At 43.9% G+C, this 27105-nt stretch overlaps 2 protein-coding genes across 2 annotated transcripts in view; both read left to right on the plus strand.

Annotated features, from left to right (window-relative positions):
- znf385c (zinc finger protein 385C) overlaps window positions 1-27105 on the plus strand; it is a 172474-nt gene that overhangs the window by 127599 nt on the left and 17770 nt on the right. The window contains exons 3-4 of the mRNA XM_088906492.1: window positions 20204-20346; window positions 26564-26674. Coding sequence (XP_088762618.1) covers window positions 20204-20346; window positions 26564-26674 — 254 coding nt within the window. The remainder of the gene's footprint in view (window positions 1-20203; window positions 20347-26563; window positions 26675-27105) is intronic.
- On the plus strand, window positions 900-7658 carry LOC148814680 (uncharacterized protein C17orf113-like). Its single transcript, XM_088906491.1, has 2 exons — window positions 900-2213; window positions 2723-7658. Exons 1-2 carry the CDS (start codon window positions 1692-1694, stop codon window positions 4232-4234), a joined length of 2034 nt encoding a protein of 677 aa, XP_088762617.1. The 5' UTR covers window positions 900-1691; the 3' UTR covers window positions 4235-7658.

Here is a 27105-nt window from a genome sequence, read left to right on the forward strand (position 1 = left end):
AGCCAGAGACGCTTAACGGTTTTTACTTTTTTTTTTACCTTTACTAATATGTGTGCATATATGTAAATCGACTTGTGGTGCCATTAAACTAAATAATGCAAATTACTTTTAAGCGTTTTACGTAGTTTTTAAAGTTGTAGATTTGCGTCTAGATCAATTCAGTGTTATATTTTTGTTGAGTGTGGTGTTTAAATCTACGGTCTTGCATTTAAAAGCCCCTAAAGTCCCCTTTTAATTATATTAAAACACAAACAAACATAAATATTTCTTAATGCGGTAACTTTACGGAAGCAGAAAGTGTTTTATGTGGTGATAAAAAGTTACGGTAAGGAAAAATGGCGAGTGGCACAGAGATTACATTTCCCAGACGTGAGTCTTAAGCGAAGTGTGAAGGGCACTCTTAACAGCCGGGTTTCTCCAGGAGATGGAAATCGAGAGAAGAAAAGGAGAATATTGCATAGACGTTTATTATTGTGGTGTATTACAAAAATGAAATAAATAGAGCGTGCAAATTGTGTAAATAATTGGTTACCATCAATTATGATACAGTACATCCTTTTGGAGTGGCGCAGTGTAGCGGGAGTAAATTGAATACACTTCATAATTGGTTTTGAGTAATAACTCATTTTTGTCGCCAGCATGGTATTTAATGGTTTGGAAAAGTCACTTTCCAGTTATAGTATTAGTCTTTTTATTAAAATCATTAGAATAACCTATTTTAGGTTTGGTTTGTTAATTGCCTGTTCTGTTTTGAAAGAATTTTTTCAAACTAGTTGCATTATGTCAGCCATCCAAGTAACACTGTGTATTAACAGCAATTATTCAATTAAATTATTTTGTACACCTTTCAAAGATACTGACACTACTATTACAGTCAAGAGCTGTGAAGAGTGGTAGAAGCAGTTATATACAGTACACGTATATGCAGTAATTGTAAAGTATTATTTTTTACTGGTCCTTCATTTGAAGGTAGTGATATGAGCTAGAGAAATGTTGTTTTTAACGTAGGTACATGCTTTTTAGTCTCTACTCTGGTTCTCTTTTGTTTCAAATATTTTTTTTAGATGTACATTAATTTTAAAATCCCCTTTTTAGGAGCCTGAGCCTCAAAATAGAAACTGCATTGCTACCTTACTTGTCCTGCTGCTTCCATTTGGGATGCAGGCAGTATTTCTCTGTTGAGCCCAGCGTTAGGTTGTGGCTCTTGCCTCACTCCGTGTGAACCCCAGGCTATTCCAACCCTTTAATTATTTTTTGAAGATGCCAAAAAATTAACATTGGATGAATCCGAATTAAGCTGTCCTTTTCAAATGGTAACAAAAACTTTGGGAAGCTATTTTTTTTGCAGTGGGTGTGCTTACAGCAAAGTAGTACAAAAGTCTAAATGTCGTGTCTCGAAGTTTGCTGGAAATCTGTACTCTAAAGGAGTCTGTGTTTTGCTGATGATAATCGTGTGTCTTACCAGCTACTTCATCACAGTAGTGTCTGTTGGGTCTGTCCCTTTGGTTAACGGACATTGCTGTTATGTGAGTCTCCCCTAATTCCTGACACCTCTCTTCTTTTCCCTCTCTCCAGTCTAGTCATGACGTGGTAGCTGAAAGCAGAGCTAAGGTGAATGTGTTCTTGTTTCTTGGGAGATGTTTTCAGTGCGGTGTCGGTAAATAACGCTCGCTCAAACCCCAGGGACGGCGATGCCGAGGCCCGGGAAGAAGCCGGCGGGGGAGGCCTCCAACTCCAACAAGAAGTGCAAGCGCTACTTCAACGAGCAGTGGAAAGGGGAGTTCCCCTGGCTGGAGTTCGATTACGACAGGAAGCTGATGTTCTGCGTGGCGTGTCGCCGGGCGCTGGTGAGGAACAAGCACGGCAAGGCGGACAACGCCTTCACCGTGGGCACGGACAACTTCCAGCGGCACGCCCTGCTGCGCCACGTCACCTCCGGCGCCCACCGGCACGCCCTGGCGGCCGGCCGGGGGCAGACGGTATGGGAGCCCCTCGGGCCCCTGAATGAACACGACTTGAAGCCACCGGTCAGGAGGCTGGTCAGCCCAGCCAAAATCGCCATCATGACCACGGTTTACTGCATGGCGAAGGAAGGCATTCCAGATTCAAAGCTTAGTTCGCTGCTGGAGCTCCAAAAGTACAACCTTTGCCAGTCTTTACTGGCTGGGGAATGCCATGATTATTACTCAGCTCACAGTATAAAGGAAATGCAGGTGTGTGTTTCATTTAACATAGAATATTTTTGATAAGAAAAATAATGTGTGACAGTCTTACTTTTGCTTCATTTTGGCTGCTGTTCTTAATCCTGTGCAGTGATAAAATGCTTCACTACATGTGTATATTTTTTGTTGTTGTTTTTGAACTAGGACTAGGTAGTTAATTTACAGGCAGCAGACTGAGTTATCACATATGCTAAGCAAAGGGAACCCATTATAGTTCAGTGCAACAAAAAATAGCGTAGACATTGTTGGGTAGAGACTTAAATGAGTCCTGGTTGTCTGCAGAGCACTTCACGTTATTGGTACAACTTTATTATAGAATAGCTCATAAATCTGATTACCTGGATTTTTTATTTTATGCTCATGTAAATTGCAAACCTATGAACTTAGCATTTTCCTTTGTGCCTCAGTAGTTCTTTAGTACAAGTAGTGAGAAATATAACTCTTACTTTGTATTACTTAAAGCTAAACATTCTTCTTTTGTTTTTATTTAATGGATGTAGGAGGCAATTGTCAAGGTTCTTCATGATGAAGATAGCCGCAGAATGACTGATTCCCCATTTATTGGGCTCATTGTGAGAGAAGCTGTTGACCTTTTGGAAAATGAAAAGCTAGTTCTATTTGTGAGCACAGTGTCCCCCTTTGACCGACATGCCTCAGTTATATTTCTCGGACTTTTTGACCTTCCAGATGGAGAAACCGAGACAGTCGTAGACAGGCTAGTAGAAATCTTCAGCACCTTTAGTGTTCCTCTTTCCAAGGTGTCTTGGCTTGCCTATGATGAACCAAGTTTGAGCACAAACAAAATCAGCAACACTGTGTCCAGACTGAAGCCTTTGTGCCCTCTTTTAAAACATTCTCCCTGGTTATCCTCGAATGACTGTCTTGCTCTGTCCGATATCATCAGGGATGTTGGCTACCTTAGAAAGTATGAAGAAACTGTAGATGCTGTCTTTCGTCTATTTTCCAGTTATGAGGATGACAACAACAGCTTGGAAGAGCTGGATAAGGTCCTGAAGTCCAGAAAGATTGACCTCAGGGACTGCAAGCCCGTTCAGTGGACATCAGTGTTGCCGGCAGTAGAGGCAATAAACTCACTGTGGCCAACACTGGTCCTGTTTCTGGAAGAGTTGGCTGGAAAATCTCCCTTGGCCTTAGGACTCTGCGAGGAGCTCAAAAAATTCCATTTTGTGGCCTTCACAAAAGTATTGATGGACGTTCTGCCTACCCTGCAGAAGCTAAGCGCGTTCTTCCAAGCTGAAGAGCTGAATTTGTCCGTCCTCAAGCCAGTCATATCGGCATCTCTGGCCTGCCTGAAGGCACTAAGGTCGGCCAGTGGGTGTCAGTTTCAGGAATTCCTCTGTGACATGAACGAGCACCCTCAGGAGGACTGCAAAAAGGGCGTCAGACTGTACTATAAAGGAGTGGAGATGACCAACTGCTCCCAGGAGGATGTACGAGCTTTTGGGCAGTTGAAAGAAGCCTACCTGGGCACTCTTTGCAAGAGCCTGCAGGATAGACTACCGGAGGACATTGTTGAACTTGTGAATGCCTTCGTGGTGCTCTTCAGCCCCCAGTGCTACGTGCAGGCCTTGGATGATGACATCATGAGCTACGGGGCGACTGAGCTAAACCTGCTGCTAGATCAGTACGGGGGCCTGGTGAGCCAGGAGAGGGCGAGGACTGACTTCCCACTCTTCAAGCGCGTCGTCGTCGGCCTCGGCCACCTGTCTCTCCAGGAGCTCTGTGCTCAGCTGGTGTTCATTGACTCCGAGATGCGCGAGCTCTTTCCTGACTTTGCCACGCTGGCTTCTCTGGCCTCGGTGTTACCTGTACAGCCTGCAACATGTGAAAAGGTTTTCAGGGCCAAAGACCAAACCAAAAAACTCCTGACAGAAGAGGGCTCGTCCAACGTTGTTAAGATTGCAGTAGACGGCCCAACCATCAGTGAATTTGATTTTGAAGCTGCCATTGAACATTATGAAACCATTAAAGACAAGCAGAATGTTGTGTGATGAATTTGGTGCTTTTATTCACTTTTTATATTTTTGATTCTGGACTAAACCAAAAAAGGAGCAGCTTGCTGCCATTTCATTGTAACTTAATGGTAAAAGTTTCTGTACTTATTGTTGCCTTAAGCACTTGGTTCCTTGTTTTCCTTATTTATTATGTAGTGAAAGTTGTGAAAAGAGGGGTGACATAACTTCACAGAATCAAGTCCATTATTTTCAAATAATGATGACAAAGAGAAGGCAGAACAAAATGTTGCATGTACCTTTAGGCTTGTCAACAAATAGCTGCTCATAAGGAGCAATTGGGTTACATCTCTTCAGGAAGATGCATCATATGCTTATGTGGCCTGAAGTGTTTCCTGTTGTATTTTCATGTAAAGTGAAAGGTTAATGCAGAAGAAGATCAGTAATGAGACTGTATAATACGGATAATAATATACATCAAGAAGCGGTGATAGTGTCCCAGGAGAATATATTCTAATCACATGGGTCATGTAGCTTGCAGTTTGAAGCACAACACAACAGGCAAAGGTAGTTGATGTATCTTTTGAAATGGGGATGAGAGGATGGGAGTTTTCAGGTGTCCTGGGGTCACCAAATGGCATATGGGAACATTAAATGTTCTGAAAAAAGGAACCCCCCAAATACCAAGTTTGGAACCCAGGTATTTAGGTATATATAGCATATAATGACAAAGAAGTATTCCCCAGCACTTTTTACAGCTCGCACCTCCCACAACAAGTCATTTCAATTCAGGATGGTGGCCCCCTTCCCCCATTCCTAACCTCCCCATCCAACAAATAACTTTATCAATTTCATGGTGTTTGCTATAGCTTATCTCTTAACCTAGAAGATAATAATAAGAAAATGAGACCTGATCAAACAGTTGTTTTTTAAATACCAGTAAATATCAAAGACAGAATAATACTGAGGCTTGGATTTAATACAGAAAATGGAGCACTTGTCTTATTTATCGTCGGTCATGAAGCAGTCTCATTTGAACTAAATGCATTGTTCCTTTTTTCTTTTATTTTGCGCTGCAGTTCCAAGTCACTCAGAGGTTGTAATCGTGAAAAATAACGTAATTGGGATAAGAATCGCAAGCTGTTCCAATAATTCTGAATAATTCCTTTGCTAAACCTGCTCCTAACTGCTGTAGATACCTTAGAAACTTTGTTCCACATTTTCAATGTAAATAGCTTTTTATCTTTTTTTGTTTTTGAAAAGGCTACGTGTGCTGAAGGCCCATAAAACCAATAGCTATATAAGAGGAGCTAAGGATAGCTAAAATAAAATGAATGAATTCATCCCATGGGTCTTCAGAATACAAACAAGGTGTTGATAATCAGATTTTACCGGCAGCTCTTGCATCTGTAAAAACATTCCTAATCTGCTGTGTCGTGTCAGCAGCAGATCTTATTTGTTCTAAAAATGGATTTTTCCTCATGAACTGCTGAGGAGATAAACCATATAAGGTTCTGATTTAATCTTTTAGTTTTCACAGTTCCTTCACACTGTTTCTCAAGCGTTTCAATTTCACATCTAAAATAGCTTTACTTTTTAAGCACCATTTATCCCGGTTTAATCAAAGGCTTCAGCTTACATGGTGTAGCTCTGACTACATGCTGTTTTACTTACCAAACTTAAAGGGCTCTTGGGCAATTTTTTTAGAAGCCTTAATTTTCACAGTGTATCACTCGGTGGATTAAAAGATTTGTCTTTTTGTGAACTATTTTTCTTAAGCTTTTTACGGTTAAAAAGTCGATGGCTAGATTTCTAGCCTGATTTCGTCACACCTGAGAAGCCAAGCAAGGCTGTGTCAGGTCAGTCATGCTGACCTTGGAAGTAAACAGGTTGCTACTGCAAGTATTGTATGTGAACCAGTAGGTGGCGATCTTCCCTCTGTGCCAGAATTTCCATCCCTAGGTGTTTTGGCTAAATTCCACCCGGGGCTTGTTCAGTCTGGGTTTTCTAATGAATGTTCCCCTTTAAGTCAATTTGCAAAATAATTTCTCACTTTGCCACCTAATCTGTTCTGTGCTGGGGCTGCAGGCAAAGACTGGCTGCCTGTCTTGAATGCATTTCAGTGGTGGCTTAGGTGGTATAAATGCAAGGACTTCTTCAAATGTTTTGTGAGACACAGCATAAGGTTACGCCACGGACCCCCATTTAAAGAAGGCAGTCGTAAAGCATCACGCTTGTCTGCAAGTGATGGAAGGCTTGAGACCGCAGTAAGCGATGTACTGTACACCTGCTCTTTTGCCAAAACGTCCATACTGAGACACATCCCTTCTCATGTTTGAGTATGAGTCACCTGAAAGTGAAATGAAAAGGTCCACAGGAAAACTGAAAATCTTGTGAAATAATAGGTGCCTTATATTTGAAGTTTTCTTAATATGTGCACTTTAAAGACCAAGGTCATATGACCAGATGGCCTGCATCTTGGAGAGTGACCCCGATGTGGCACCAGTTTCATGTTTAGCATGCAGTTTGATTGGTACAGGCAACCAAAATCATCAACGACATGTCATTCGGTCCGAGTTTAGTTAAGTGCAGAAGCCTTAACAGCAGATTTCCACAGAGTGCTTTTGCAACATCAAGTGTCGTGTGTTGTGCTTCTGTGTGAACATGCAGATCTGGCCGCTGTGAGCAGGGCGTGTGAAGTTTCAGATTTGTCCTCGGTTGCTTCCATCTTCTTCTCAAGGAATGAACAGAAAGCTCGGAGCTGACAGAAGTAGTGGGGTGTACAGTTGTACCCCAGAGGGGTTAGGGGACAGTCAGTCAAGATCCAATATAATTGTTAAATTATACTTTTTGTGTATTGCAATTTCAAAATTGAAAAAATTGAGAGTTATTTTTCCTCCTATTTTCAATTTCTAGTGCAATTGGTCGCAATATACTGTATAGAGTACAGTTTCACATGATGTGGTCATAGGGTCTAGATTAATACTTGCTGGCCATTGCTCTGTCATACGTGTTTTCTGTTGGCTCTCCACTCCCCACAGACTGGAACGGGCATAAAACAAATATTATTCAAGTTAAATTTACATGATATGACATCAGTATAATAGAAGGATGTTCCCTTTCTGAAGATCGTTTCCATGTGCTTGTCTGACCAAAGCAAATTTTCAACAGATGATGGTACATTGTAATGTTTTCCTATATTTCATATTGTCTTTTGGATATACTGTGCTATAGAGGTTCTGGGTTTGTCTTTGAGAGATTGGACAATTTCCTGTTCCTCATAGCAGTTGAGTTTGGCTCATTTTTTTCTGGCCTACAGTGCATAATTCTGTTTACATGGAAGTTTGAAAATCTGATTTGTGTTATGTTAAATGCTTTGAAGGATGCCTGTGCAGTGTGAGCAGGAGCTGTTTTGTTAATGACATGCTGTTCATTTCTGTTGCCTTTTTGATTTCTACTTTTGTATTGGCATATATTTCATTAAACTATCTTTTTTAAAAAGCTGTGATTTAATACCTCTGATCCCAAGTGTACAGTATTGAATACTAATCTGTATTGATTAGTAAAAAAATGAGTTTGTCTACTCAAGGTGAAGAGCACAGTGTCCAAGGATTTTGCTACCTTTGATTAACAGCCAAATGATTTTATTCGAGAGCATAAATCCTAATTTGTTTTTATGTGTGCTTTCGGTGTGATGATGAGATGTATTCATGAAGGGTGCTCTAGATGCCAGTGACCTTACCCATGCTCCTTGATCAAAATGTCAAATTCACTCAAAGGCTTTACAGAACCATAAGCGCTCTAATTGTGTCGGCATCGGTGCTAGTGCTGTGAGTCATTTTGTTGTTGCTTTATAGTTTCCTGTTTTCCTGCTTGATACACCCCCCTCCCCCAATCATCTGGGGTGACTACTATGATCATGAAATCTCGCAGCTTGACTGTCTGTGCTTTCCTCTGAAACCTATGCTGTGGAGAGATGCCTGACACTTTTCAACCAAAAAGTAATGTGGGTGGGTGGTGTAGTGTGCACCCACAAATGTGCACGGGTTCTGCAGGATTTGCCATCGGGTTGCAGGCCGAGAATTCCTGCGGCCAGCTGGTCTCCTCCTGGCCGCTGCCTGACACAATCCTTGCCGCTGTCGGCCTCACTCAGCCTCAAGCCCAACGAGATCTGCAGAACGGGACTTATAACCTGCTCAAAGCTATTCCTTCTACTGGTCCCACCACTTGGAATCCCCTTACTTTCATATCTCTTGAAGGGCTCATGTAAGAGGAACACACACCTGACGTTTTGTCTTTTCCTCATAAACCCCCATGTGTCACAGGACCATGGTCTTGATGAGAACATCCATTCAGAGGTCCGGTAAACATCCGAGGACGTGCAACACCTACTTACAGTCCATCTAGTTACTGTATGTATACAAGGCAGTGCTTGGTTGCCTTTGTTGAGCGCTTATATTTTTTCCAGACAGCTGTGAAATTAGATTGGTTACAAGGTCTCATCTCGGGATGCATTGAGATCTTGCTGTGTTTTTCCTCCAGACTGACAAGTGCATGTGCAATTGTTTAAAATAGCATTGCCAGAATGGGGATCAGATTAAATAGTTTGGGATCCTGACAAGTGTGTTACAATATCAAAGATGTTATGGACACTAGGTGTATTCTAGATGGACAGTAGATGTCTTTAGATATACTGTCAGAAAATGAGGTTGAATGATATGTGATTTTGAGTCTTTATCTAATTTTACCTTGACATCGTCTTTGTTCTCACATCCCTCTTTATATCTGTTTATTAATATATCCTTGGGATGCCCACTCCTATACTACTAAATTCTTTAACCTTATCAGATTAATGATATAGAGCTTCTGGTATAAGCGATGAAGCAGGAGAGAGCTGGACCTGTGCACGTGAGGGGGGTTTTAATTAATCTTCCATAGTGTATATTTTGAATAGCCAAAGTCCTGTTTTGACATTGATATAAATTGCAGTCGCACTAATATTATTCATCTTGAACGTCTATGTTGTTTAATTCTGTAGCATTTTGACTTCTGCTGCTGATCTTACAACCCACAGTTTGTTCCCTTCGTAGGACAGCACCTGCTGCTGTATATTAATTTTTTTCTTTTAAAAGCAAAAAAAAAAGACATGGTTCAAGCTTGTTTTTTATTCAAAAACTGAGCTCAGACCTTCCCGCTGAAAGGACTGATGAAGGGGACAGTTTTCATTAGAAAAGATAATGGGAATCGAGTGGAAATTGAGGCTTTAAAGAATTAAATCTTTCACAGGCCCTTAAGTGCTCGGAAGATTAATGAGATCCATTTCGGATTCCTGAGAGAACGAATCACACGCTCCAAAAGTCATTATCACCGACAGCAGATTAGCGCTGTGACACAGTGTGGGCTAACAGTGGACCTGGTACCAGTTGTCTTTCTTCTACCAACTTGTCGAGCCCAGTTCTCTGTCTTCTTCAGCAGGGCTCCAGATGGGCTGTGCATTATTTATTTCGAAAAGGGACTGAGAGTGAAATTGAAAAGAGTCGAGACCCCCCTTCTGGGCTAATGTATACGACTACAATTCACAGAAGTCCATTTAAGCATCATAACTTTTAATGTTACAGATTGAATTATTTATTGTTCTTGTGTTTTGTTTGTTGCCTGAAGGAAATAAACATTTGGAGCAGCAACCTCGCGCCTTAGCGTGGCTGTTGTGAAAACTGATCGCTTTATTGTGTTTACTGTGCTTGCCTGGGCATCCGCCAGCACTGGAGACTGCTCTGCATTGAGACGTCTGCTTTCTTTTAATATCTCTTTGCTTCTCTGGTGCCAAGTAAGATTCTCTTAGTGATTTCAGTGCAGGCCTCTTGACAATGATTAAAAAACTGCCTTTTACTTCATAAATGAAGAAAGATATAAGATGTGAAGAAGGGGTTAACTGATTCCTTTCTGCACAAGGGCTGGACTTGTTGTGACACAAGACATGCCAGGCTTTAAATTATGGCAGGAAAAGGGGGTTAAATGATAAGGATTCTAGATGCCAGCTAGGAAACCCCCCCCCAACGAAACCTAAAACTGACCATTAAGAGTGGTCAGAGTCTGGGGGACTGTCCGAACACCGTGACCTCTCCCCGTTACCATGAAAACGAACTACGTCAGAAGTTTCGTACCTGTATTTCGAACAATACTTCGGTCTTATTGTTCCTTGCATGCAATAAAACTCATCAGTTTAAACTTCATCTCGGGATTCAGAACTTATTTGCCTGTTACTTCGTAGTCTTCCCACTAAGTCTGGTTAATAGTCTGTGTTTTCACGGTATTGACCCTGGATTTCTATACATTTTGACACAGTTTCTCGTGGTTTCTCACACCACGCTGTGCTGTGTAACTGCAGTGGTGTATAGCATGGGGAATATCCATTGGTGAAATTTGCCCCATGCACAGTTTTATTATGGCCAAAATGTGACTGCAGTCCTGTGTCCTGTATTTTCTGAGATTAAGTTCTGAAAAGTTGATTTAGAGCCTAATCTGGCTTGTGATAGGTTATGGACTGGGTACCACCTGCTTGACCACACCATTAATACTCTTGCCACCTCAGAAATTCTACTCTTACCTTTTTGTGTTGTTAAAACCAAATAGGTGTGGGACAATGATGACATTAAAGAGAAATCAAAGGTTGAAATGACTGCTTGGAAGTATCGCACGTCGTTGACACACAAAAAAGATCCTGTGGTTGTAATAATAAAGGCGTGGTTGCTGTCTGTACTGTATGTGCATGTGCCGTGTGATTTCAGAAGAAACCTTAGAGATAACCAGACAGAAGGTCTTGGAAAGACCAGGTAGCTGTGTGATTGCTGCACGTTTATCTTTGGAGAGGACAAAAAGACTTACAAAAAAAAGCTAATACATTGTCCATGTACCTTCTCTCTCCATTTCCTCTTGTGCAAATACCAGGAGCCATCTTCATTGTTGTACTGAAAGAAGTTTTGAGGTGTCTCCTTCCGTTGTCAAGAGATTAAATAATATGTGTTGATTTAAGAATAATATGAGTTACAGGATTTTTATTTCTGTTTCATGAGGAAGATTGGTGCAAGAGCTTGCACTGGACCACATGGCTTAAGCAAGCTTTAATTTCTAGCCCTGAGGTTCAGTGTGGTGTCTGAAGCAGAGACTGCTTGTCTAAAGCTGGACAGTTTGTAATTCCAGAGCTGCAACAAGTTTAATTGAGGTCACAAAGCAGTCTTGGTGCGCCTGTAAGTATTGGCTGTTTTTTTTCTGTTAAAAAAAATCTTAGCACAAGATGCAGCCTACCTGATCTAGGACTTGTTCTTTAATTGATACACTGTTAATGTGACTTGTAATCAGGGACAATTGCTTTATCTTTTCATTATCGTTCTTGGAGGGAGGAGTAGAGCTGGGGGGGGCAGAGGTACCAATCTCTTAGTAATTAAATCTGATGACTGTTAATGGCTGGGTCCAGAATGTAATTGCAGTCCAGGTGGGCTTAACCTGCCGAAGCGCACAGAGAAATTTAATTTGGTATTTCAGATTAGCTCCTGCCGCCCCTTCTCTGGGCACAGTTTTATCCATTTTAATTTCGCATACAATGTGTGGCCATTGATTGTGTACCTTTGCATTAAACTGAAAAGGCACATTGGGGATGCACATTTTAATTAACCAAAGACCATTGGGGAAGTAGATAAATGAATTTTTGTCAAGCAGCAGGCTCCTTGTTCTTGGTCTTGTATGCGTTTAATTTTAAATTAAGCCACGGTCGTTTGTAGGCCTGTAAAACTTCAAATGTGCTCCTTGTTCTGGCGCGATGGTAGATAATTACTGATAGAGCATCAACTGCCCACTATTGACTGCTGCCGTAGATCGCCCGTTACAACTGGGGCCTGCCACAGTACATAGCCAACGACCACAGGAGATCGCTGGTGCCCGTTGGGGACTGCCTCTGTAGATCGCTGGTGCCCGTTGGCACTGCCTCTGTAGATCGCTGGTGCCCGTTGGGGACTGCCTCTGTAGATCACTGGTGCCCGTTGGGACTGCCTCTGTAGATCGCTGGTGCCCGTTGGGACTGCCTCTGTAGATCGCTGGTGCCCGTTGGGGACTGCCTCTGTAGATCACTGGTGCCCGTTGGGACTGCCTCTGTAGATCGCTGGTGCCCGTTGGCACTGCCTCTGTAGATCGCTGGTGCCCGTTGGCACTGCCTCTGTAGATTGCTGGTGCCTATTGGGGATTGCCTCTGTAGATCGCTGGTGCCCGTTGGCACTGCCTCTGTAGATCGCTGGTGCCCGTTGGGGACTGCCTCTGTAGATCACCAGTGACCGTTGAGGACTGCTGCAGTAGATCGCAGGTGACCATTGAGGACTGCCACTGTAGATCCTTCAAAAAGAAGGACAGCTCTCCGACGAACCGTGTTCCAACAGGCCAAACAGAATTGCCATTTCTGGCTTTCTCCTGTGTGCAGTATCCAATCAGCATGAGGAGGACGTGGTGCCTTGCTTCAGTGCATCGTGTCGGGATTCATGGAAAATCCAGACTGGCTTTCTGGCGGTGGTGCGTAGAGAAACACTTGTGCTTCCAGTGTCGTGTGGCCATTTCTCATGGAAGGCTGGTGTTTTTTTTTTTTTAAACTTATCACGTTTCGTTGTATGCTTTACAGTCAAAGCAAAAAGTTGTGCTTCTGCCCAAAAAATAATTTTAGTAGTTCTTACCTCATAAAATTACTATCACCAGAAGGTAGTTAGTAAAATGTGCAGCGTTCAAAATGCGGTTTGAGTAGTGAATGGACAGTAGCATTCTAGAAACTCTCCCGAGAGAAGATTAAATCGCATTTGAAGGGATTGTATTATTGAAGCTCATATCTGAAGACTGCATGCGGTGCTTCATGCTCTCCTGGCTAATTGCAGTGGCTACAAGGTGTCATTTATTTTCATGCAATCCATCATTTCAAGACCTTCCCCGTCATAGTTTTTTTTTCCTACAAAACAGCTATTTATTAAGTACCTGGAGGCTAAGCAGAATAATAAGACTGAAATTTGGAAATTTGCATCGAAAGGCTAGATCTTCCCAGTAAAAAGCCAGCAGAAAAGTAGAGATTAACATACTATATATATTTGTGTATCTTGACAGCTGGCAGTGAGCAAAACTACATTAAACCAATTTAATCTACTTGAAACGGCAATCTCTTTTTTTTTTAGTACCCAGAGGGAACGTTTTTTGCCTTCCTTGGCCCCTAATATTTTTCCTTCTGCAAGAAGAACCTGCAAAAAAAGCGATGGCAATTTTAGTGCTCTTTTGCCATTTATGCTCAAGACCCTTTTCACTTTGCCCAAGAGGACACTCCAATCTGACGTCCATTCTGCACCTTCTGAATTTCTTTCCTGTGCATATGCACGATTTTAAATTAAAAGCCAGCCAATGGAGGGTGAAGAACTACTGCACTGTAACTAATCGCCTGCATTTAATTTCAGATCTATCTAATGTGCAGTGTGTGTGTGTATGTGGGTTTTTTTTTAATGGACGGGCATGGTTTCCAATTGCAGCTTTCCTGGTTTGCAAGCAATGCATCTAAGCTGTCATGGGTTAGAGAGGGGAAAAAAAGCCCCATTGGTTGCCCATTAGCAGGACATCACATGATCTGCCTGGTCTGGTCTGTTGGCTCCAGAGATTCCGTACCCGGATGAGCTGGGATCCAGAGTTTTCATCTTCACTCCTGGCTCCTCCCTGTTTTTTTTACTTTGGGAGGTAGAGCCCCAGTGAAGCAGGTTTTATAGGTAGCACCTAATCTCTACAGACCTGGACAATTGAACTATAATCAATTAAACTAAATTGAGTGTAAAATTGTAAACCTGAAATTATTTTTTGTGAATACAGTCATTCTCATAGAAGCGTAGAGATCCAAAAGGCTGGGACAGCGATTCCACGAGCCCAGTCATAGAGACGGAGTGCCGAGCGAGCATGAGCAGTGAGGTTCGAGACCACGAGAGCAGAGATATCGAATATCGAGGAGCAATAATAATGCACACAGCCGAGCTGGGCCTCTCGCAGCCAGTCTCGTGGTCAATTTAGCATTTTTCAATTGACGACCGTGTTTGTTTTATTATCATATTTATTTTTAATTTAATTTTGTGTGCGCAGTTCAATTTCCTATGTGCGCTGATTTCATAACGTGTGTGCGTGCGCACACAGGCACAGCTTAGCAGGAACATTGGCTTTGGGGTCCTGTGGGGTGTTAGATGCTACAGTTGTATGCAGAGGTTTGGGCACCCTTGGTCAGATTGCATGTTTCGCAGAACCTCTAAGTGAAAAGACGTTTTAACACAACCTCTGCACGGTACAAACTTAAACATGACATAAGGAGGTGTTACTAAGTACTGACTGACACTGTACATGCCACATTCACCATTTTATTTGTTTTAATCTGTCAAATTCAACTAATAAATACCAATTGCGCATTAAAAATGTGCAGGAAAAAGTCTGTACCCTGCAGTGGTTGCTCTAACTTCTTTTCACTAAGACACTCAGTAAAACATGCAGTTTGACCATGGGTGCCCAAACATTGGCATGCAAGTGTATATAAATGCAAGGAATTCATTATTAAAGGCCTCGCAAATTTCCACACTCGGGCTTGAGATTACCTGCATGCATCCTAAAGAGAAAAGCCAGGCATTTCTTCTGTCTTCTCTGCCACGGTTGTAAAATCTGTGTTACGGAGGGAAGGAAGTGGCAGATGGTGTTTTGTCTTTACAAATACAGAAATAAAAGGCTCTGCTTGATAACGGAGAAATCACCTTCTGTCTGCGTTGCACTGAAAAACACATTAGAATGCTCCCAGCTCACTTCTGTTTTTTTTTGCCCATATGGTTTGATTGATGGAAGTTACGGGTTATGAACCTGAGAACAGCCATGTTGTTTGTTGTGGGTTTTTTTTTTCATTTTTAAGCTTTCGTAAACCATTTCATTGGCTCAAATTAAATGCCAAAGAACCCGGAGTGTGTTACAAAAGATCGACACGCCTCTTTGAACAGGATAAACACAATCCTGAGAAATAATCATTCAATATTGCTTGATATTCCACATCCTGCTCGAATATCTAATCCATTTCCACACAGAAAAGGAGTAACTGGAGAAAGCATCAGTTTTGGGATCTTCAGTTCTGATCTTCCACTTGTTAGAAAGATACTGCCATAAGGGATGTCATTGAGATACCTGCATTATTCTACAGTCTTTCATTGGAACCTCTGAGTGCTGTGCAACAGAAGAGCAAGAATGGAAAACTGCAACTAGAATTCAACTCACAAGGAGACCTCTAAGCTCATTAGCTCACAGTCAGCCCGAAGCACCTGTGTGATATAAGGCCATGTCATTAGAACTGTGCTTTAAGGTGGAATTAATTTAAAGACGCAAGAGGGACTCTCTCTTTTATGGTCTTTGGAAGGGCATTCCGAAGTTACAGCACAATTCCCAGTCTCGCTCTTGTGATGGGCAGAGGTCCTGGTTTCAGATTCTCTGGCCTGGGAGGAAGAAAGAGGCTCAGCATTGACGCGTAAACCCAGGATTGTCCTTTCTGCCTGGTTAGCCCTGAGATTTGTGGAGGCACAGTATGTTCCTGGTATCCCGGGAGTAGAGAGATCCAAAGCTTTTCTAGTCATCAGCAATGTGAGGCCGGAGTATTGGAGGGGGAAGAAGGGGATCTGGGCATTAATCGACAAAATGACTACGAACTCCACAACGCCACAGTTGTCTTGCAGCAGAAATCTAGCAGAACGTTCGACAAAAATAGCCACCTGATGTCTGACGTCATGTTCATCTGGTACACTGTGTTATTGAAATTAATTCACTCACAGTAACCTTCCCCCCCCAACTAGCCCATTATTCTCCCAAGAGTGTCATTACTTCAAATAAAAGTCCGGCTCGCTAGATCCCAGGAGGGCTTGGCGTCTGCGTTGCTAACCTTGTCATATCCAGTCCCAGGGAAGCAGTGAGAAGCACTGTGCCTTTCCCTTTCTCAGCGTTTCAGCCCAGTCTCTGGTCATCCTCAGAAATAGAACCTTTTGTAAGATATTTTTAATGTAATAATATAATTAATAATTGTATATGGCATATCTATATATTACAATATCATATATGCAAGATAATAACTTATTATGATTGCAGTTTTATTTCTGTAAATGCGTGCATCCCCAACCCCCGCCCTTTCTCCTTCTGGAAGAAGTCGACTGTGCTGAACTAATCAGAGCTCGCAGGCGCGCGTGGCTCAAGGACTGATCCCTTACGAAGAGAAACTCACGCAATGTGATGGAAAGAGGTTAGCTCTCGCTCGCGGGCCAATGGGGGGGAGCAAGACGGGCCCTTTCTCGACTGCATTCGATCCAGTCAGAATCACCAGGCAGCTCTTCAGGGTGTCTTCATGCATGGGGAAGAGGAAAGCCAATATGTAGTTAATTTCATATTTTTTTCCAATTAAGTAGCAACTGTTGTGCTTGCAACCTTACAGGCTGGCTTCGTGGCAGTGAGATGAGCTGTGCTCTTTGACTTGTTTGTCTGAAAAATAGCTATCGGTGATCCCAAGGCTAGTGCTTAATGTTTGTGACCACAATTTGTTTTCCTGTTGAAATACTTCTACAGAGCGGTATTTGTAAATGATCTGCACAGATTTACTGTAGGGACAGAGGATAAAGGCCCTCGGGCACACTTAAATGATTTTTCACCAAAATACTGTTTTGAGTGGGGGTTTGTCATTTTGATAAGCGAGAGGTGGGCTCATAGTTTGAGGACAATAAAGCTTGTGTGCCGTTCAAAAGAGGATCCCCAGTGCAGATCAAAAACAGGCTGAATCTCTGGTTGTGGGCTATGCCCAAACCCTACTGTCTTGCTATGAAGACATGTGCCTTTTCCACATCGCCCTGCTCTTCTCCCCTTCACTTACTGTAGCATTCTGTGTAAATCTTAGGGGCGTTTGCAAGTGTCAAAGGGAGTCTTTTTGGCAGCCTGCTTACTGGTAAGTGAAGGTGTTCTGGGACTTCAGCAGGTCAGTGAAGGAGATGGTCTGTGGGGTGGGGTTTGCCACATCAGTAACCAATAAAATGCCGCAGCCATCCCTTCTTTTTGATGAATTCAGTCCCGCACTGCCTCCCAGCCTGGGATCCAGGAGGCCAGGATTGTTAATGGGCTGCAAACGGTGCAGGTGTGCGGATGGGGCCAGCCCAATCCAAGCTCTCTCATCCCCTCTGGATGCCGTACTGTCAGGGCGAGGAAATGAATAATGGTGTTTCAGCCCCACGAATGGCAAAGAGAAAATCACCTTTGGGCTTGCAGGAGAAGCGTGCTCCTGACAGATGGTCCTGGTGCATTGTCGATGGTGCACTCCGAGCCGCGCGGTGCTGCGAGCAGCAGTGGCCGACAGAACCATGTCCTTTGTGCAGCTCTCTGCTCCGGGCAAGGTTGAGGAATGACACGGCCAACTCCTCCAGCTCCCCGTAAGTGGGTCCTGCCCACGCTCTCCAAGTGTTGTCCTGCTTTGTCAAAGTGACATTTAAACTCTCTTTAAGACACGCATACTTAAAAATACTTCCTCCTGATTATATTGCAACTCCACAATGTCTTGTGCATCTACGAGCTAGGTTTGTGTTTGACACTGTGCCGGATCGGTCAGCTACAAATGTGCTGCATGAGCATCTGCATCAGACCCTGCATCATGCACAATAAAGCTGCTTTTTTGTGTGCATCTGCTTTTTCTGTGCTTGTTGTGCCACATACGGTATCAGTTCATAAAGTCTGATCAATTAATTATGACTGGGGCTCTCTCTTTTGCATAGTTATCCTTGAGAAAACACAGTTTATAAAAAAAAGAAAGTGACATTACTGCAAACCTTGTGCAAAGATTTGCCTGGCTATTTCAAGTGCAGCCATATGGGGGCTGCAGTGCACAGTGCACACAGTCCTGTGGCGTCTTTATCTTGAGCGGGGATCATTGGCAGGTTTCCTCTTTAATGCAGTCGCCAAGGGAGCCGTAGACTTGAGATCCCATTAAACTCTCGCTCAGCTCTGCAGGCAGATACTGAAAAAGGTGGATGGCTCCATCAATACAGCTGCCCAGGGCGTGCATCAAGGAAACAGCCTCACGTCGGACTTATAGATTTACTCAAAGTGGCTCCATGTGTTAGTCTTGACAGTTGCTGCAGCACTGGCAAGACGGAGCCACGAGCAACATGGAGCATCCCTGGCTTTGCTTAATGATCCTTGTAAATTGAGGAACGTTAATCTGAAGTTAAATGATTTTTGGGTGGTGCGTTATGCATTGAAATTGAGTTCCCTGGCCTCTATTTAAGGATAAGTATATGTATCAACTCTCTTTTCATGTCTGCTGCAGTGGTTCTGTGTCAAAGCCCTGTTGTCATTTCCTGCTCTGCACTGTTCTAAGGACCCATAATGGCAAACAAAAACAGGTTCTGTGAAGACATCTCAGTGCTGGTGGCCAAGCAAGAAGTCTGCTTCCTCAAGTGGCAAATTGAGGAAGCAGCGTTTTTAGAACACATTGTACTGTGGCTCCCCAGCTCTTTTGGTGAGAAAGTGTGGCTCAGGAATTAGGTGGTAGAGTAATGTACAAAAAAAGACGACTGGAATAGAGGATTAAAGTAGATGCATTGACCAGCAGACCATGACGTGATTTTCCTGTCGTGATACATTAGTAGGGTCTGTTCAGCCAGTAAGACATAAGTTGTATGTTTAACGTTTGTTTTGTAAATCCTTGTAATTCTGGTAATTTGATCAAGTGCAGAAATACTGTATAAAGTTTTTAAGGTTTTTAAGGCTGTTGGTATAATGTTAGAAACCTGAAATCTAGAAATCTGTACTCAGCGGCTCAAAAACAGTTGAGACATAAGAGGCCCGTGTTGCAGGTGGGATCCAGATGTTTCTGTAGTGCTTATTTTTATTGCTTCTGTAAAGTGAGGACTCTTGAATTATTGTCCAGCAGTCCAGTGCCAACATGCCCATTACAATGCGTCATGGGAATTAAAAGAAAAAATACCCATATTAGCCCCGGGACCGGACAGTGGACTGTGTCTGTTAAATTCAGCAGTGCACATGAAAGCTGTGTCCTGCTGGAAAGAAATCAGCTCCCCGCGGGCGCGCTCATCCCCAGCAGGGGAAAGATGACAAAGCCGTGTACAGTATGTGTGCGTCAGCCCCCACAGAGGTTTGGTGAGGATGAATAATGATAGCAGGGTGTCTCTGCACAGCCTTGAGCGACAGGCTGTGACGCTGTCCTTGGTACTGCACACAGGAGTTTGGAGGTGACCGAGGGAGTCAGCTGCACGTTGATGCCCAATAGCTCTCAGTTCCCATTTGCACTTCCGAAGATGGTCCGTCAGCACAGCAGCCAAAGCTCAAACTGAAGGCAGCCCAGCCCAGTTTCTCAGCTGTCCTTCCATATGGAGTGAGCAAGCATGCGCGTCCTGGTGGTTTGTGTGGACACTTTCCTCTCTATTTCAAGTGCCCCCTGATATATGCAGTTCTCTCTAGCCCTTCTTGCTGGGATCATGTGCCATGTTGGCTAAGCGTTTCAGCAGTGAGTCGCTGAAAAGAGTTCACAGCTCAGTGAGACATTTTGTAGAGAGGAAGCACATCCCAACTTTCTGATCACTGACAATGAAAGTCGTGGTTTTATACTGATTGACAATAAGCCGTGAGTCATTTGTGCTGGTGGCAAGGACAGATCAGGAGAGAGTCAGGGCTGATGTACCCTACTACTGTACATGCAGACAACGGCATGGAATAACTGGCAGATGGGAGTGATATGTAAAATCTTCTTCAGACATTCAACTCTTTCACGCTTTTCTATGTTTTTGATATTTTACCAATTACAATTGAACGGTGCAGATCATTACAAGAGCATTCTTAAAGCACGGTACCTTGCCCGAGTTTGCACATCATTAAATCCTAACTGCCGCTGAGGACTGGCAAGGAGGGTTACTCATGGTGTGTGTTTGCTGGTTCATGCAGGTAGCCCTGCTCAGAGCAGCCCACTGCTGGCCTCCCTGTCTGTCCCAGGACGCCCCCTGCAGCCCCAGCTGGACCTTAAACACTTCCTCCCCTTCAGGCTCAACAGCTCTTCCCCTCTCAGCCTCTTCCCCAACTTCAACACGGTGAGTACCACAACATGCATGCTGTGCACGTCTTTCTAAGTTCAATGTTAATAGTTCTGTAAATGTCTGTACACTACCTGTCATATGTCATGAATAATGTGTGCATACACCTTTTGTGAATTGTTTCTATGTTGTATTGTCTGTGACCCATATTGTGTATGATTCGTCTTTAATTCCTTAATTGATACAGCTTATAGTTAAAAAGCAAACCTTAATGAAAATCCTCGCTATTCACATGAGTGATATTTGCCCTTGTTTCCCAGTAACATGCCCTCAGAATGAATAAAAGAGAAGTCTGATAGACCTGACTAGAGTTGTGCAGTAAAGGGGTGGTGCTAAATGAAATGGTACTGCAAATACAAACTTGTTAAGAAGGATTAGCAGGTCAAAGGTGTTCCATAATTGAAGTCATGCTGTATAGGGGATTAGACTTGGAAAAACTGTACTTGAAACTGTGAACTGCTCTCTAAACTGTGTGACTTTAAGCAAGATATTGGTCTCACTTTCTTACTTTTACTGCTTGTTTCTCAGTGATTCAGAGGCAATTTCAGGCATCAGGTCAGTTTTTCTCCGGAGCTGGACTGAAAGAAGGACGCGGGGTTCTGGCAGGAGTGTCAGCTCCTTCAGTGGTCAAAACGAAAGTGTTCCATGGGTTGTGATTCAAGATGGAACCATGCAGCCCGCCAAATTGTGGATTTCCAGGACAAGGGCTGGCCAGCCCTGCCACAGTGCTTGAAAGCCCATTTGACCTTAGTTTCCTTTTTCCAGAGTCCTGTCAAATAAGCGTTAAAAGTCCAAACTCAAATGAGTGCCACTTCCCGCAATAGAAATACTGCTAGACTGTGACAGCTCCTCCATAATGCACAATGTCAAGCTGCCACACTCTGCAATGTTGGAGTCTGCTGCCTTTTCTGCCTGGTGTTGTTACATACCTATCACCTCTGTGTCGAGGCTGTGTACTGTAGCATGATTTGAGCTGTTTATTTCCTGTGTTCACACAGGCCGTCTGTCTTCTGCCGCGGAGCAGTCTGCGAAGCTGTGCAGCTTGCAATATCATGGGATTGCGACTTTTTTTTCCAAATCACTCCATGTTTTCTGCCAGTGTGTCATGTTTTCTGCAGGCATGCTCCTTGCTTTCTTAACTGGGCACTGACAAGACTTATCATGAGGGGAGACATGTGCTCCCTCTGCCAAGCACATAATCTAAAAGCGAATTCAAGGGGAACTGATTCATCAGTTAATTAAGCCTTTTCAGCGTGCTGGCCTGGTAGGAGGAGAAAGCTGTCATGCACTATCTTTGGAAGTCTGAACAAATCTTCTTTTAGCACAGAGGCACGGTGTCTATCCGTGTGCGATGTTCTAGCCATCTAGAGTTTTTACATTGATTTTGTGCCTCATTTCTTGTTTTAATCAATTTTGTAAAAGAATGAAAAGAATCCAATCACTTAACAGCAAAAACAAATTCCCTCGCTTTTGTGTACGTCTCAAACAGTTCCTGGAGGGCCCAGTGTCTTCTGGTTTTTCTTCCAACGTGACTTATTTTAATCAGACAATTCATCTAAATAGTTTCTCAGATATGCAAAGGATTTTTTGATGGCCTTATGCTTGATTACCTCAACATTCATATCATTACGAATACACTTACTTACAGTAAACTTCAGAGCCTGGATAGAAGTAGTGCACTTAATTAAATAGTTAGAAAATTGAGAAATGGAGAGCATGGATTGAACAAAAACTCCTTGTAAGGATATCTCCTTATTGCCTAACTGTAGTGTATGATCATATGTGCTGTAGGTCTATTAGAGAAAGATATACACAAGAATCTGACACCTGTTGTTGCCTAAAATTACCAATGTAACAATCCATTTAAACTATTTTTGATGCAATAGCTCATTGACAGTGTAGTTTTTTTTCTAGATAGCTAATACTGTACGGCAGCACCATAAGAACTGTCATAGTAGTGTAGAGGGGTGGTCCTCATTTCAGCAAAAAAGAACTTCCCAGAGGTTCACTCAGTAAAGGTGCTCACTCAGAATGCAGGTTAATCCCTATAACCTGAAGGTCTCCAGTTAAAACTGGGGCCTTTCATTAGTCAGCTGGAACCTCTAGTTAGCACTATTGACAGACCACGGATGGGCTTGATTCAGTCAGTCTATGCCTAGCAACTCCCTGAGTCCTTACACTCCTCACAGAAGGGGGGCTCCGAAACTAGTTGAGGTGTTTACTCAGAGGATAAGGTGAGCCCTGTCTCCCAGATGTTGCAGAAGTCTTTGCGTCTGTGTTGACGCCTTTCAGCGATGTCTGGGCTCCCCAAGCAGAGGCTCACAACTGGCAGGGCCCAGCTGGGTTCGCCCCATCCCGCTGGTGAAATAGGAACTCCCTCAACTCTGAGAGTGCGAACAGTGGTAAGAAGCAAGTAGTATGGAAGATATACCCATGTAATGAAAAAGATTTTCAGAAATCGAAAATCGTCAGCCTACAAGACCAAGTAGCCCATCACAGCACTTTTCAAGGTGCATAAAACACTTTTAGACATAGTTCTCCTTGGTCTCAAGACCTGTAAAACAGGCGAAAGATAAATGAGTGGTTTCAGCAGTTTCTTCTGAAGCCTGGCTCTGCCATCTCCCGATGGCCTTTGTTGGCAGTCGAGAGATGAGAGATGAGAGAGGAGGGAGAGCGAGAGGGGGAAAAGAGAGGAGAGAGAGATAGAAAGAGGTAGAGAGGCACAGAAAAAGGAAGAGCTAAAAATGGAGAGAGAGCAGGGCACAGAATGTGGACATTAATTGGCGTCATGCTCAGGCTGTTAAGTGCATTGGAGAGCACTTCATGCGCAGCACGCTAGGTAAATTAACCCTGCAGTCCTGCTGTGGCAGGTGCCTGTAATTAGGAGTCCTCACAGTGTTTCCATGGCCTTAAGGAGGGGCCCAGCGCCTGCCTTTGTATTCTGCAAAGGGGTATCTGACTCTTGTCGGGCCCTCAGCTCTGCCTTCCCAGTTTGCCATTCATTAAAATGCTGGGTAGGTAAATAAAGCTGCATAGCACAAACAGATGTGCCATTAATCACCTGGCATCGCCACTGCCTTTACCTCTGGTCTGGGCTCCGCAAGCCTGATAATGACTGTGTTGTTCTGGCGTGTGCCGTGCCTGTGAGATGAATGCACCTGTCTCCGTAACTAAATAGCTGCCCCCCCCCCCCAGCCCCACTCCCCCCTCCAAGAAACACAACCATCCCCTCAAAGCCCCGACCGCATGGAAGTGGGGGGGGGTGCCGTGATCAGATAATTCCCCTCGGCGGCCAGCTTGGCGGGAGACAACGGCCTCATTTATAGGACTGCAAAGCCTGGCTGCAGCCGGACAAAGGCTGCATTCTCCGCTTCTAAAACAAACAATTGTGCACAGTTTCCCCAAAGACGCTGGGTTCTTATTAAACACTGGTGCAAATGCCGGGGCCCGATGCACAGGCCCTGGAAGAGGACGGGCCTCGTTCAGCCAGCGAGCTCCTGTTGCTCCCAATTCTCAAACGAGTGAGGCTGATGTCAACGCAGCCAGGGAGCCGCCATCGAGAGTGGCAGATGAAAGAAAGAAGAATGCCGCCAGTGACGCGCGCCGATTTTCGACAGCAGGTCTGAGTTCTGCTCCTGAGCCGCGCGTCTGGCGGAGAGGAGGACGGAGGATCGCAGACGGGAGGCAGTGATGGAGGGTTGTAGCCCCCAGCTGTGCAGCGAAATTAAACCCCAAACGAAGAAGTCATCTCAGATAGATGATCTTGTGCCGTAACAGAAATAAGTGTTTTGTTTGGGTTTTTTTTAAAGAAAAGTCCCGGCACTTCATTTTCTCACAGCTCTGGGCAGGCCTGCGTTGTGTCGCGGCGCCCAATCGGTCTCCCGCAGCGCTCACTAGAACAGATCGGCAGGCTCCTGTTTAAATGAAGATCGCAGAGGGGAGCCCAGAGCTGCGGCAGGAGTTGATTAGCGGCGCTTATTTACAGCTGGGAGGGAGTGACTGCCCTCGGGGGGCCCCAGAGAGGGGGGGGTTGGGGGGCCCGTGCCGGGGAGGACCCGTTCTGCTGGAGCTCTGTCTCGCTCCCGCGGCGCAGAGACGTCGATCTGGCGGCCGCGGACGAAGGACAAGCTCGAGGACCCCTGATGCAGAGGAAACCTGTCTCTGTTTTAGCATCCGTTGCTTAATGCATAAGGACACGGATGCCCACGAGCTGGAGAGCTGACATGAAGACCCAGCCATGATTAGTAGTAGCAGTAGAGGAGTTTATTGTCATATGTACAAGTGCATTGGAATTCTTATTCATGCTGATCTCCTGGGGTTCGCAATGATCTCTCGGGATTAGTACACTTGATTACAGGCTGCTGCGCTGTAATTGGGATTTTACATCAAGCCTATGGCAGATGCAGGCAGAAACATTGTCCATGTAGGATCCATCGATTTAGTTGTTTTTTTTTTCCCAAGATGTAAATGCTTTTACTTTCTTCCTCATTGTTGAGCTGGCGGACGCGGCGGGTTTGAGAGAGACATTGGAAGCTTGGACTGTCGAATGCAAAGAACGCGTTAAAACAGTAATACAGAAACAGTGGGCCTCCTGTAGGAAAACAGCTCATATTCTACTTTAAAAAAATAAACAGGCTACCGAGAGGCTCAATAAAGCCAAAAAAATATTTTGCTCGGATAGCAGAGTAAGCCCTGTGGCCTAGTTAATACTTAAACAACTGGATGTGATTCTCAAAGGCACACAATTGCCAGAATGATGATGAGGGTAGAGTGGTTTTAATAATCAGGCACATCTGGCAATCGGCTTCTCTCTTGGAACGTGCATGACATCAGCGAGAGCCCCCTTCTCCTGTTGGTGTTAATTCTCCTGCCAGGCTCTGTTAGGGGCCAGAGAGCTAAGTCTGAGATAACAGGAGCCTCCCAACTGGTTAGCTACAAGATAAAATGTTGGGCAATTACAAATTTATTAAAAGCAGTCTAGCACATATTGCAATACGCCCATGTCAACAACTTCATATTCCAAAAACCGCCCAAGTCAGAACGTGATGTTGCTGAATATCTGGTCTTGTGTTGTACGGTTGCAAGTGAGAATGACTTCACTTACAAAACAAAAACTAAACCTTTACTAGACAGCTCTCTCGATGTGACTGCTTCCTCACAGAAACCTCTATATCGAAACGCAAGCACCAAAACATCACATTAACCTTTCTTTTTTTCAACTTTTTCAGCTCTCAGAAGCATGCAGTATACATTATTGCCCCTATTGCAAGCTGTGGTCAGTCACCAACATAACTGTGTCACTTTGCATTTTGTTGAAATATTAAAGTATGTGTCAGTAACTGGCTTCTGCTCTAGTGAGTATACACTGTGTTGCATTTCAGAATTACTGAGTGTTAGTATTTTTACGGTATATTTAATATGCTGTGCCAAAGTCATACCTGCTCCCATTAAAGGGTTTATATGCCAATATAGATATTACTGATATGTATGTATAACAAGATGGAAATGCTTCACCTCTGTTTGCCTAGCCACTGGAGGGATGACCATGTCAAGGTGCTGTTCAGTGGCAGAGTTTTGATCTTGTCTGGAAGTGTGTTCGACTTACAAAACGACAGGCTTTGCATTTATAAATTATCTTCCAAAATGCTTAAATTTGGAAAAAGATCAAACCATTTTAAAATGATTTGGGGATCTTTATAAGAAACCAAACATACTTATTTATATGTCTTGGAGCATATGAACCCTTCCAGACAAAAGTTTATAAAGAGTAATGTAAACAGTACCTTTCACCGCCAACGTGATCATAATACGCCACTGTCAGTTTTAAACCTGTCCAGATCTTTCTTTGTCTGTGACTTTCCTTCCCAAATGCTTACTGCTGTAGAGGGATTGTGTGTCTGAGGGCAGTAATGATGAGCCTCCCGTTCCACAGTTTTTTGATCCAAGTTACAGACGGTGAGCTCTTGTACAGTACATGGTATAAGCCCACATCTGGTGCAGTAAGTCTCATGGCTGCACTCGTATTTGACTGAATCGTTGGCTGAGCTAGATGTGGAGGCAAAGGTAATATTTAGGGTGACCATATCACTCTGCATTTATCCAAATAGAAAGATGTTAATTTAAAAAATGCAGCATTACACCAGGGGTCTTCTGAGAATTGTGTACTGTTGGGTCTAGGAAGTGAATGGTTATCCCATGCCTCTGTCTCCTGCAGATGGACCCCGTGCAGAAAGCTGTGATCAACCACACATTTGGGGTGCCCCAGCCCCTCAAGAAGAAACAGATCATCTCCTGCAACATCTGCCATCTGCGGTTCAACTCCACGGTCAGTGTCTAGCTGAGCCCGTTTTCTCGCTTTCCGTCTTTCATTATCGCTCTGTTTCATCTCTCCGCCTTCATCTCCGTGTGCATCTTTCCCCTGCGCCCTGCCTCTAATCAAGCCATGGCCTGCACCTTTCTAGCTCTCTGCTCAGTGTCAAGTGACGTCTCGAATTGGAGAGGCGCGTTCACAGCCCATCCGAAGTGTGGACTGAGGAGAGGTCATCCCAGCAGGTTGAGACAGACTGTTAATGAACAGCAAATGATTAGGTGGAAATGTAAAGGAAGGGGTGCAGATTGCGGTCTCGGAGCCTCCTGGGAGACCTTCTAGACTGACTCATGAGGGATTGATGCAGTTCCCTTGTCCTTACATGTTATCCCAGGCACAGCCCTTTGGAATGGCCAATAACTTCTCAAACACATGCTCTACCACTGGTG

Source organism: Atractosteus spatula, chromosome 26 (assembly GCF_055471065.1).
Source record: "Atractosteus spatula isolate fAtrSpa1 chromosome 26, fAtrSpa1.hap1, whole genome shotgun sequence".
NCBI classification, from domain to species: Eukaryota; Metazoa; Chordata; class Actinopteri; order Semionotiformes; family Lepisosteidae; genus Atractosteus; species Atractosteus spatula.